Genomic DNA, 13735 nt, shown 5'->3' with positions numbered 1-13735 from the left:
TTAATGTCATTTTGTGCAGGGACTGTTCTAAACACGGGAAACACGTGGCACTTCACAGGCATACTACAGACACTCCCCAGGCACCATATTTAAAGGAATATTTCACTTTTTTTTTCACTTTAATCGTCATTAAAATCAGTGCTCCCACCAAAACGGCCATTTTGAAAAACATTTTAGGCATTGACCCATGTCCCCTGGGGCAGGAGCCAGGTCCCCAAACCCTTTTTAGGACAGTATCTTTCATATTAGCCGTTAAAATTAGCACTTTTCATTTCGAACGTTCGAGTCCCATAGACTTCAATGGGGTTCTAAAGTTCGTTCGAATTTGGGGTCCGTTCGAAAGTTCTGGTGCGAACCGAACCGGGGGGTGTTCGGCTCATCCCTACTCTCAACCCATGTGATCACAAAAGCAAATAAGGTGCCATAGATCCTTTGATGATCATCACATTGGCAGCTGTCAATAGTACAATACAGCCACTGCACCTGTCTTAATACATTGGTTTCCTGTGTCATATTACTTGTAACAGTATATCGGAGAGGAACCTTTTGCACATTCTATCGGTAATCTTTCCTCACTGTGGATAGAGCTGGCACAATAATAGAGTGCATTGTCTTCTACAGTGGCTGTACTGATGACCAGAATACTTCTCTCAATACTCTCGGGATGAATGGTAATTCTTCCATCTTGAAATCCTTTTTCCATTAGTGCTTTATCTTTATGTGCAGTGTATCCTAAAAGCACAAGCTCCTTTTCCATCCTCTGTCGATACCAAAACTTTCGGTAGTGGCTGGAGTCATTATGTTCACACGTCAGCGATATATTGTCCATCGACTGAGCCAAGTGCAGCTTTGGTGTCTGGATAACATTGGCAGCCAGTGAGACTGCTGGGACAAAGAGAACACTTTGCATGTCGTCAACCTATTCTGATATGTTATACATCCATTACTACTAAAAAAAACAATGCCTGAATACACAAATGTATACAACATGCTCCCCACCCCAGCGGTAGGGAGAGCAATATGTTAAAAATGATGGTCTGTTGTGTGTATGGTTGTGATTAACATAATGTAAAAGTGTAAAAAAAAAATATTGAAATGTAAAATATGACAAACCTATGCATACACAAAAGAATACAATATTGCACATTAACCCATTCAGCCCCAGAAGGTTTGCCCCCCTTCATGACCAGACTATTTTTTGCACTACAGCACTACGTTGTTTTAACTGACAATTGCGCGGTCACACGATGCTGTATTCAAATAAAATTGATGACCTTTTTTTTTACCACAACTGGAGCTTTATTTTGGTGGTATTTGATTACCTCCTGCGGTTTGTACTTTTTTGCGCTATAAACAAAAATAGGCTGACAATTTTGAAAAAAAACAATTTTTTTACTTTATGCTATAAAACAGGGAAATGCAATTAGCGGACCTCCAGCTGTCCAGAACTACAAGTCCCATGAGAAATAGCAAGACTCTGACAGCCACAAGCATTACACCCAGAGGCAGAGCATGATGGGACTTGTAGTGCTGCAACAGCTGGAGGTCCACTAATTGCATATCCCTGCTATAAAACATACCCATTAAAAATATGTAAGAAAATCGAATGTATTCATCAATTTCGGCCAATATGTATTCTGCTACATATTTTTGGTAAAAAGAAATCCCAATAAGCGTATATTGATTGGTTTGAGCAAAGGTTATAGTATCTACAAACTATGGGATATATTTATGGAATTTTTATTTATTTATTTTTAGCGGGACTGTGACATTGCGGTGCACAAATCGGACACCTAACCATTCACCGGACCCATTGATTGGCTCCCAACGTGTCCAATCGCAGTGGGAGTGGGTCACCACACCCCAGACCCTCTGCACAAAATCACATACAGGTACGTGATTTTGTGCAGGAGGGCCATCCTGCCACAGTATATATGCGTGGGGCGGTCCTTAACAGGTTAATAATCAAAAGATTCATTCAATGCCTCTTCTCATTATCAAACAGCTATGTATAATTAACTTGATCATTTACAAGGCAAACAACAGAAGTAAAGAGGGAAATGCAGAATCTCTATTATATTCAAGCTCAACATTTAAAATCCGATGTCAAATTCAGGTTGATAGCTGAACAAGAAGTGACATTGCACATAATATGACCTTGGACTCATGCAGCTCCACCTACAGTTGTGCCCATTGCCTTCTAAAAGTAGCAGTGACATTATCACTGTGCTGAACATAGCCTGAGATGTGGGAGGGGACCAGAAGACCCATCCACTACAGGCTGCCTGTAGAAAACTACAGGGGGTAGAGACAAGACCAGTCACCCTGCACAAGGAGAGAGAGCAGCAGTGAGCGGTCTTTATTACAGGAAAAGTCTCACACAAAGCACACTGAGATTTAAGGGAGAGTATACATGACTCTTGTATTCGACTTAACAACTGGGATATCTGGCGCTACCTTTTATCGGAAAAAATAATAATTATAAATACTTAAAAAGAAATGTATTTTAGAGGAGAAACTCAAAAAATGCCAGCAGGTCCAATAACACACCAACCTATCTCACAACTAGTAGTCTCATATGTCCAATTACTACCACATAAAGATATTCACTCCTTATCAAATGAAGACCACAGTACAATCCTTTAGAACCCACTAACTTTAGTTCAGTACAAGAAAAAAACAAAAAACACAAGTGTCCTCTGCCAAAATCGTATACAATCGCATGGATTAACCTATTGCGATTCAGACACGATTTGGTAAGTGTAATTTTATCTGATATATTTTTAACCGTGTTAGAAAACTCTATAATTTACCAGGAAAAATTATAAGTAAATTCTGTGAGGAAAATCTGAATAACAAAGAAAGTGATACTTAATGCAACCATAGCCTTAAAATCGCATGAGTATTAAAATGGGATTTATCCAACAACTCATCAGCTAAATTAGTAAATAAATCTAATATAAAAGTGCAAAAACTCTTTGAAAAAAGTATAAAGTGCATTAAAGTACAGGTGAAAAATCAAGATACTAAAGTGCAAAATATATCATAACCACCCAAAGTGAGTTGCAAGACCTAAAAAAATACAAAGAATATATAATAAAAAATATATATATATATATAAATAAAAAGTAAAACTAAAAATAAATATAGAAATAAAAATAAAAATAAAAATAATAAAATAAAAATAAATGTAAAAGTGAAACTAAAAGTAAATAAATAAAATTAAAATAATAAATAAAAATTAAAAAAACAAGAGTTAAGTAATTAAAAACCCCCCAAAAAGATGATAATATAGTGTCCACTTGTCCAAAAAAATTCTTCAATAATATAAGTCCAACAATAATTGTTCATGAAGTGACTTTAGTACTTGTTGTGAAATCTTCAAAGTGACTTCCGTGCTCCCCCACAAGGTGCCCCACTCACCAGAAGAATACACCCCTGCAGGGGTAATTCGCCTTTAATCAAATATGAAGAAATCCAGCTCCTTGGCCCGTATATTATATGATCATTCGTATCCGGAAGGGAATTCCATTTATATCCTCATAAGAAAGAAATTATAATCTCCATAGTGTAATCCGTATAAAAAAAACATTTATTTCCACAAAAAATAAAAAACAAAATTCATATGATAAAAAAGGAATGGTAGTCAATATGGAAACACAGTCCACCAAAAATTCTACTTCACATATGCTCCGTGGGTTATTGATCCATTTCTTAGATATCAGCCCCGACAAAACTGAATAAAAAATGTATATATAATAAAAAACAAACTTAAAAAACACGCTAATGACTCTCTGTCCTAGGGAAACAGGAACAATCCTGAGTAATGTAAATCGCTCCAATAGAAATGATGTTGATGAGCGATATCCCCAGATTAGTTCTGTTTATATAAACATCAATAATATTAATAAGTTCCCCTAGGGTAGAGCCCTTATAGCGAAAATCTCAAGCAAACAGCGGGTACCGCTCGGTGGATACGCAGCGTGGTTACGAGACGAAAGCTACCATAGGCGACCCGGAAATGACTAGTAAGCGTAACTCCGTCGTCGACGTGCGACGGAGTTACGCTTACTACGTCATTTCCGGGTCACCTACGGTGGATGGAACGCAGTTGGAGCGCACGCTGCGTATCCACCGAGCGGTACCCGCTGTTTGCTTGAGATTTTCGCTATAAGGGCTCTACCCTAGGGGAACTTATTAATATTATTGATGTTTATATAAACAGAACTAATCTGGGGATATCGCTCATCAACATCATTTCTATTGGAGCGATTTACATTACTCAGGATTGTTCCTGTTTCCCTGGGACAGAGAGTCATTAGCGTGTTTTTTAAGTTTGTTTTTTATTATATATACATTTTTTATTCAGTTTTTTCGGGGCTGATATCTAAGAAATGGATCAATAACCCACGGAGCATATGTGAAGTAGAATTTTTGGTGGACTGTGTTTCCATATTGACTACCATTCCTTTTTTATCATATGAATTTTGTTTTTTATTTTTTGTGGAAATAAATGGTTTTTTATACGGATTACACTATGGAGATTATAATTTCTTTCTTATGAGGATATAAATGGAATTCCCTTCTGGATACGAATGATCATATAATATACGGGCCAAGGGGCTGGATTTCTTCAGATTTGATTAAAGGCGAATTACCCCTGCAGGGGTGTATTCTTCTGGTGAGTGGGGCACCTTGTGGAGGAGCACGGAAGTCACTTTGAAGATTTCACAACAAGCACTAAAGTCACTTCATGAACATTTATTGTTGGACTTATATTATTGAAGAATTTTGGACAAGTGGACACTATATTATCATCTTTTTGGGGAGTTTTTAATTACTTAACTTAACTTTTTTTTCATTTTTATTTATTATTTTTATTTTATTTATTTACTTTTAGTTTCACTTTTACATTTATTTTTATTTTATTATTTTTATTTTTTATTTTTATTTTTATTTCTATATTTATTTTTAGTTTTACTTTTTATTTATATATATATATATTTTTTATTATATATTCTTTGTATTTTTTTAGGTCTTGCGACTCACTTTGGGTGGTTGTGATATATTTTGCACTTTAGTATCTTGATTTTTCACCTGTACTTTAACGCACTTTATACTTTTTTCAAAGAGTTTTTGCACTTTTATATTAGATTTATTTACTAATTTAGCTGATGAGTTGTTGGATAAATCACATTTTAATACTCTAATGCAATTTTAAGGCTATGGTTGCATTAAGTATCACTTTCTTTGTTATTCAGATTTTCCTCACAGAATTTACTTATAATTTTTCCTGGTAAATTATAGAGTTTTCTAACACGGTTAAAAATATATCAGATAAAATTACACTTACTATAATTGTGTCTGAATCGCAATAGGTTAATCCATGCGATTGTATACGATTTTGGCAGAGGACACTTGTGTTTTTTGTTTTTTTCTTGTACTGAACTAAAGTTAGTGGGTTCTAAAGGATTGTACTGTGGTTTTCATTTGATAAGGAGTGAATATCTTCATGTGGTAGTAATTGGACATATGAGACTACTAGTTGTGAGATAGGTTGGTGTGTTATTGGACCTGCTGCCATTTTTTGAGTTTCTCCTCTAAAATACATATCTTTTTAAGTGTTTATAATTATTATTTTTTCCGATAAAAGGTAGCGCCAGATTCCCCAGTTGTTAAGTCGTATTTATTGTTGTAGAAACCCCGATTGGGGATTTTCTTCATTTTTGGGGGGGCTGCAACCTATAAATATACATATATATACAGCTTTTGAGCCCACCGCCTGGTTCTGTCTATTCCACACCCAGATTTGATTAGCGCGGTTTCTTCAACCTTTACACATGACTCTTGTATATAGATATATGGATAAAGTTAGCTTATCCCAGATCTAAGCTTTAAAGGCCAATACGATGCTCGTTACCAAGTTTGTTGGCATTGGGGTTTTCTTTGGGGGGGGGGTTATAATTATAATTATACAACAAAAATATCCAGATAAGAAAACAGAAAATTATAATAATAATAACATAAATGGTATAAAAGAAGAAAAAAAAATAATAGGCATACCAAATAAACAACCAACCATATTTCTGTTTAGTTTATCTGAGCTTCTTATGAACAGTCAAAATCAAAGACCGATGACCCTGCACACTGGTATATTATAATGGAGATAACGTGGTAGAGTAAGCATCCTTTTTTACTCAGAAAGTATAATCTTGCTAGTATCAATAAAGGTTTCCCTAGTATTCTGTAGCTCTTAAAATAAAATTAATCCAATAACCCAACATCAGCAACTGCTATCTTAATAGTAGATTGTGGATCATAGCTGTGTAGTATAGTATAGCTGTATAGTATAGTATAGCTGTGTAGTATAGTATAGTATTGGAGTTCTGCATTAATACATAAGGAGATTTACAAAATATATATATATATATATATATATATATATATATATATATATATAAACAAGATGGGGCAATTTCTACACATGTAAGTAATAGATCAAAGCACTGTCATTGATACAATACAGACACTGCACCTGCTTTAATAAATTCGCACTAAGGTTTCCTGTGCCATATTTATATGTAATAATTTATCAAGGAGGCGTCTTTTGTTTCTGAACACTCTGTGGCGAATCTTGTCTAACTGAGGATACTACTAGCGCAGTAATGCCCTGTACACACGATAGGACTTTTCGACAGAAAATATGCGATCGGATCTTGTTGTCGGAAAATCCGATCATGTGTGGGCTCCATCTGACTTTTTCTGTCAGAATTTCCAACACACAAAGTTTGAGAGCAGGATCTAAAATTTTCCGACAACAAAATCTGATCATTTAAATTCCAATCGTGTGTAGACAATTCTGACGGACAAAGTGCCACGCATGCTCAGAATAAATTACGAGACGAAAGCTATTGGCTACTGCCCTCTTTATAGAACCGTCATACCTGTTCTACGTCACCGCGTTCTGAACGATCGGATTGTCCGACAACTTTGTGGGACCATGTGTATGCAAGACAAGTTTGGGCCAAAATCTGTCGGAAAAAATCAGACAGATTTTGTCGTTGGAAAGAACGACCATGTGTACAGGACATAATAGAGAGCATTGTCTTCTGCGGTGACTTTGCTGATGATCAAAATACTTTTCTCAGTTCTCTCAGGATGAATGATAAATCTTCCATCGCCAAAATCTTGCTCCATTACAGCTTTTTCCTTGCATGATGTGTACTCCATTAATACAAGATCTGTCCCCATCTTCTGTCTGTACCAATACTTTCTATCGTAGTTGGAGTCCTCATGTTCCCATGTCAGCAATATATTGTCCATAGACTGAGCCATGTACAGCTTTGGTGTCTGGATAAAATCAGCAGCCAGCAAGACTACTATTACAGAGAGAAAACTTTGTATGTCATCAATATATCTGAGTTTTTATGCAGTACTGTAGTCATTTTGTATATATTTTTGCATGCTAATGTGCAGCATTAATGTGTAGTCTGAATTGTTCAAATCATCAGATAATTAAACTTATTTGATTTAGGAAAAAAACGTTATTTCCGCATTTCAGTATTTGGAACTGAAAGTTTGTGATTTGTATGTGTTTAAAAAAAAGGGTTCTAAACCACTTAATTACTAAAGCTGCTCATAAACATTATGATCTTATTGTACAACTGCTATACAATTTCATTTAGACTTCCAGGAATTGTGCACTATGAGAGTATCTAACACCTATAATGTAGTATTATTATTATATATATATATATATATATATATATTTTTTTTTTTTGAAAAAGTGGTGAGTAAGAAAACCTGTCAGGTTTTCATTGCTGTCTGAATAGAGATTGACCCTCTCTATTTTGCATGATGACCATAGCGGGGGGAAAGCCCAAAATGTTTACCTGCCCCAAGAAAAAGGCCCAAAGGAAATCTGGTGGGGACAACACTTTAAGAGAGGTTCTGCCTCACTTTGGAGGGAGTCTTCTCAATTGCTGTTGCAAAAAAGAAATTACAAACTCCATGCTCCTAACAAAATTAAAATGATGCTCCACCATAACTAAAAAATACTAAATTAGTGATATTTAAGGTAACCTAAGTAAAACATGCAATGCACTCTCTGCACTATTAATAAAGTGTATTTTGCAGTGATTCCTATTGTATATATATATGGAATATATGTAATGGCACATTTCCACAGTGGGCCACAGACAGCAAAAAACAAAACAAAAAAAAACACCCAATACATCACATAAATAAACAATGTCAGACTCATTACTTTCGTTTTCACCAGACACGTACTCCACATGTAATGATTTCTAAATCATTTAATTGTCTTAAAATGTAAAATGCAAAAATATGTAATCTGATTTAACACGTGTAAAATTAAGTCTACAGAATTCGTACTGAGTAAGACCAAATGTGTGTATATTTATATATTATACTATATATATCCTTGAGGACTGGGCTATAATTGTTGTCTTATTTTTTTATTCTTAGTTCAGTTTCCTTGGTTTCTTTATAGACTTTCAAATGGTAATTAGGTTACAAATCCTGATTCTGAAGCATGGTGACTTATATTTTTTCACTTGATTTGCACCTTATATGGTCGCATTTCCTTCTCTTTTTTGTACTCTACTTTCTATAGTTCATTTTTTGATTCTTGAACTGAGACGTAACAAGTAGACATATATTTTTGATTGATAACTTAAATTAAGATATATAAATATATATTAATACTACAGATTGTATGTATATCTGTTGTTATATTTATGTATTACAACTGTTACCTCTCATGTTATTATGTAAAACTATTTTCAATAAAAAAAATTGTACACAAATTTTGTAAACCCAAAAATTTTTATGATTACTAGTTCCTATTAGTTTCCTATTAACATTATTATAAATTATTATAACTCCAAAGACATACTGGCAGGTTAATCAGATCCTGTCTAAATTGGCCCTAGTATATGTATGAATGTGTGTTAGCCCTTGTACACACGGTCGGACATTCCGACGGAAAATGTCCGATCAGACCGCGTTGTCAGATAATCCGACTGTGTGTGGGCTCCATCGGACTGTTTCCGTCAGAATATCCAATGGACAAAGTTTTAGAGCTGGGCTATAAAACTTTCCGACAACATGATCCGATCGGACTTTGTCCGATTGTGTGTAGAGAATTCCGATCGGACAAAGTGCAACGCATGCTCAGATCAAATTCCTAGACCAAAGCTATTGGCTACTAGCCTGAACATAGTCCCATCATAATGAAATTACGTCATCACGTTACGCACGATCGGATTTTCCGACAACGTTGTTCGACCATGTGTATGCAACACAAGTTTCGGACAAAATCCGTCTGACAAAATCGGACAGATTTTGTTGTCGGAATGTCCGACCGTGTGTACAAGGGCTTAGGGACCTTAGGTTGTAAGCTTATTGAGGGTAGGGACTGATGTGAATGTACAATATGTATGTAAAGTGCTGCGTAAATTGACGGCTCTATATAAGCACCTGAAATAAATTAAAAAATTATAAAACAGTATAATACTTTTAGATTATTTTGTAACAGAATAATCTATTGTATTATAATAATAATTATTATTTTTATTATTTAAGAAGCTCATACAACACCATACAAGACTACACATATAACTAAGATTTATGCCGTGTCTTATCCCATTAATACATAAAACTTGTCACTTACAAGGCAAACAGTAGAGGGGAAGGAGGAAATGTAAAATGCATATCATTTTCCAGATTTGAAGCTTGTACTCTGAAGCTGAATTTGAGTTAAAGTTTTAGCTAACAGGAAGTGACACTGAATGATACAATGAATGGGAGACTCATATCAACCTACAGTACAACTCCACCTATGAATTATAAAAAATAAGAATGTACCTAAGGGAAAACATTTATCTGCAGGTAATTCTTTATTATAATTTCACTATAATCATGTCATATATATTGCAACACTAATTTAAAATGTTTGCAGGACAGCCTGTTCTGTTGAAAAACAACAGACTTACTGCCTGGATCACCAGGTGAATTTTTTTTTTTTTTATAGCACTGATCGCTGTATAAATGTCAATGGTCCCAGAAATGTGTCAAAAGTGTCCGATCTGTCCGCTGCAATGTCGCAGTCCCACTAAAAATCACAGATCAACTCCATTACTAGTAAAAAGAAAAAATAATGATAACAATGCCATAAATCTATCCCCTATTTTGTAGACGCTATAACTTTTGTAAAAACCAATCAATATATGCTTATTGCTTTTTTTTTAACCAAAAATATGTAGAAGAATACATAATAGTATAAAATATTGTTTTGTTTTGTTTTCAGAATTGCTGCTCTTTTTTTTGTAGCACAAAAAATAAAAACCGGTGATCAAATACCACCAAAATAAAGCTCTATTTGTGGGAAAAAATAATAATTTTGATTGGGTGCACGACCGCGCATTTGTCAGTTAAAGCAAACCAGTGCCGTATCGCAAAAACCGGCCTGGTCATTAAGGCGGAAATTCTTACGGTCCTTAAGTGGTTAATATCTACTTTTTAATCCATGTTTGATTTTGCTTTTAGCTTCTATTATTTATGGTTTTATGTACAACATATTTCATCCCGTGTATGGTTTCAAACAGTTAGAAACATTTCATCCTACAAAAAGTGCTTGGATTAAAAGTTAAAGTTCAATTTTTTTTTTTGCTTTATTCTCACCTAGTAATCCTGCAAATAACACTTTCTGTCCCTGGGTGGGGATCTATAGATTGTATTTATGAAGGGAGCCATGGTTGTCACCTTAGTATTTTCCCTGATATGGATGGCAAACATCCATATTTCTTCATCTTCTTTTCAGAGCAATCGGTAGTTTACAGAAGATAGCTAGGAAGGAAGGTATTCTTTGGTGCAGTTTACACAAAGTGATCAGGACACTGCACTTTTGACAAGATAAAAAAATATTTTCTGTACCTGCCAAAAATATTCTTAGCGTGAAAAAAAAATAAAACAAATGCAGTGACCTCCACCAAGGACTGTAAGTTGCAGTGTACAGTATTACATTTTTTTCCCCTGAGTTTAATTGCCCTTTAATTACTGTGTCATAATTGCATATATAACTTCGGAAGGTCTCATAAGGGATTTATTGTAATAATATTTAATAAATTAGCTCAGCAGCAAAATATCTCTGGAAATTATTTTAAAATGTAAATATCTACGGCATATACATAGGCTGCCCTATTCTGCCCTTGGAATGATCATTTTTCTGCTGATAGGCACAGGGGGTATTATAGCTTATTTCTGTTTAATCAGATGAGTACAAATAGAACTGTGCTGTTTCAGTCCCCGCAATTACAGGCACAGTGGCAGCAGTGACTGGTCTTTATTAGAGTGTAACAGAAGGTAATGTTACTGGCTCTGCAGGGCTCCTGTTCATCCACAAGATGGCAGCAGCAGGTGTGCTTTTTCGCTGTAATTTACTTTAGGCTGCATCATTCTGGGAGATGTAGTCTGGAGGGAGTACAGAATCATTACCATCACTGGGAAATGAACTACATTACCCAGTGATACCTGAGAGCAGGAGGAGTCTTATGAATAGAAAACCCCTTGAAGAAGAGAGGGCAGCTGGGAAAAGCACCAACTGGAGAGGGCTGAAAGGAAGAGGTGTTGTGCTATTCTGTGTCTCACTGGGAGCAGAAGATACTGGTTAGCTGTAAGATGCTCAAGAATCTTGCCCCAGTAGGGTGGTCTGAGCTAGGCTTGGCTAGGCTTGCTTAATTAACCACTTCCCGACCAGTGCACGACGATGTACGTCGACAGAATGGCACGGGCAGGCATATTGGTGTACAGGTACGTCCAATATTCAATGCCGCCCTGCCATCGGGAGCGCGCCGCCGGCGGCGCACTCCCGCACTGGTCGGGACCCCCGTGAGTCCGGTCGCGGGACCCGCGGACTCGATCGCCGCGGGCATCCCCGCGATCGTCTCACGGAGCGGCCGAATGGAGGAAATGTTGTGTAAACAACATTTCTCCATTCTGCCTAGCAACTAGTGACGCTGATCTCTGCTCCATGTGATTGAAGCAGAGATCAGTGTTCACTAAATGAAAGCCCAACCCCCCCACAGTTAGTAACACACCCCTAGGAACACCTAACCCCTACACTGCCACCCACTGGTTAACCCTTTCACTGCCAGTGCCATTTACACAGGAATCACTGCATTTATATAGCAGTGATTACTGTATAAATGACAATGGTCCCAAAAATGTGTCAAAAATGTCCGATGTCCCCACAATGTCTCAGTCACAATAAAAATCGCTGATCGCCGCCATTACTAGTAAAAACAAAAATAATAAAAAATTATTAATAAAAATGCTATAAAACTATCCCTATTTTGTAAACGCTATAACTTTTGCGCAAACCAATCAATAATCGCTTATTGTGATTTTTTTTACCAAAAATATGTAGAAGAATACGTATCGGCCTAAACTGAGGGAAAAAAAAGTTTTTTTATATATATTTTTGGGGGATATTTATTATAACAAAAAGTAAAAAATAATGCGTTTTTTTTCAAAATTGTCGCTCTATTTTTGTTTATAGCGCAAAAAATAAAAACCGCAGGGGTGATCAAATACCACCAAAAGAAAGCTCTATTTGTGGGAAAAAAGGACGTCAATTTTGTTTGGGAGCCACGTCGCACGACCGCGCAATTGTCAGTTAAAGCGACGCAATGCCGAATCGCAAAAAGTGGTCTGGTCTTTGACCAGCAAAATGGTCCGGTCTGCAAGTGGTTAAACAAAATCCATAAATGGCATAGCGCAACTAACACATACAGTGTTTATGGACACATCTATGTCTTTATGGACCTTGCTTTGTGCACTGGTCCAAATCATTTGGTGGAGGGGGATTATGGTGTGGGGTTGTTTTTCAGGAGTTTGGATTGGCTCCTTAGTTCCAGTGAAGGGAACTCTTAAGGCGTCCGCATAATACAGTAATAGCAACTTTGGAGCAAAATGTCAAACCCACAATCATACAACATTGAGCATCAAGAATTAAGATCTTATCCCATCTATAAAGAGTGATAAATTCATTCTTCAAGCTCAACGCTAGAAATGCGAAGACAAGTTTAGGCTGATAGTTGAACAGGAAGTGACAATGAATCCTGCAGTAATTAGGAGTCACATAATAACACCCTACACATGCACAGCTCCGCCTGCAATCTATGAAAAACATAGCTCCCAACTGTCCCTGATTTGGAGCAATGTCCCTCTGTCTTTCATTCCACCTCATTTGTCCCTCATTTTGGTCTGATCTATATAGTTGTATATAAAATTCCCTTTTTATCTTTCAAAAAGTGTTTCCCAGTGCTAAACCTTTCATCCAATTTCTAAATTGCTGCATTTGTACATTTTAAAAGACAATATAAAAAAATAGTAGTGGTAAAAAACAAGTCCTTGTGGATTTGATTAAGCTTTTTTTGGTTAATTCTCCTTTAAGGGGGTGTGGCAGGGGGCGTGGTCTATGCCTACATACATTTGTTAGTAGATGTCCCTCATTCCCATCCCAAAATGTTGGGAGGTATGGAAAAATAGTAAAGTACTGCAGACAAAAGCTGCTTTAGAATTTGTCAGTAATAGTGGTCATTTACTAAAGGCAAATAGGCTTTTCACTTTGCAAGGAAAGGTGCACTTTACGAGGGAAATTATCCCTTAGTTCAGTAAATGTGGTTAATTTTGCAAAGAATAACCATTCATT

The 13735-nt window shown here is 36.1% G+C and overlaps 1 gene segment (V, D, J or C); it reads right to left on the bottom strand.

Annotated features, from left to right (window-relative positions):
- Positions 1-514: 514 nt before the first annotated feature.
- Positions 515-910, bottom strand: LOC143929790 (T cell receptor beta variable 12-3-like). The segment is given in 1 exon segment: positions 515-910. A coding segment is annotated over 1 exon segment (396 nt).
- Positions 911-13735: the final 12825 nt, after the last annotated feature.

Source organism: Lithobates pipiens, unplaced genomic scaffold, assembly GCF_037356315.1.
Source record: "Lithobates pipiens isolate NorthernLeopardFrog02 unplaced genomic scaffold, aLitPip1_a1.2 Scaffold_25, whole genome shotgun sequence".
Classification (NCBI taxonomy): domain Eukaryota; kingdom Metazoa; phylum Chordata; class Amphibia; order Anura; family Ranidae; genus Lithobates; species Lithobates pipiens.
The sequence above is the reverse complement of the archived record's forward strand: the minus strand, read 5'-3'. Positions and strand labels throughout refer to the sequence as shown.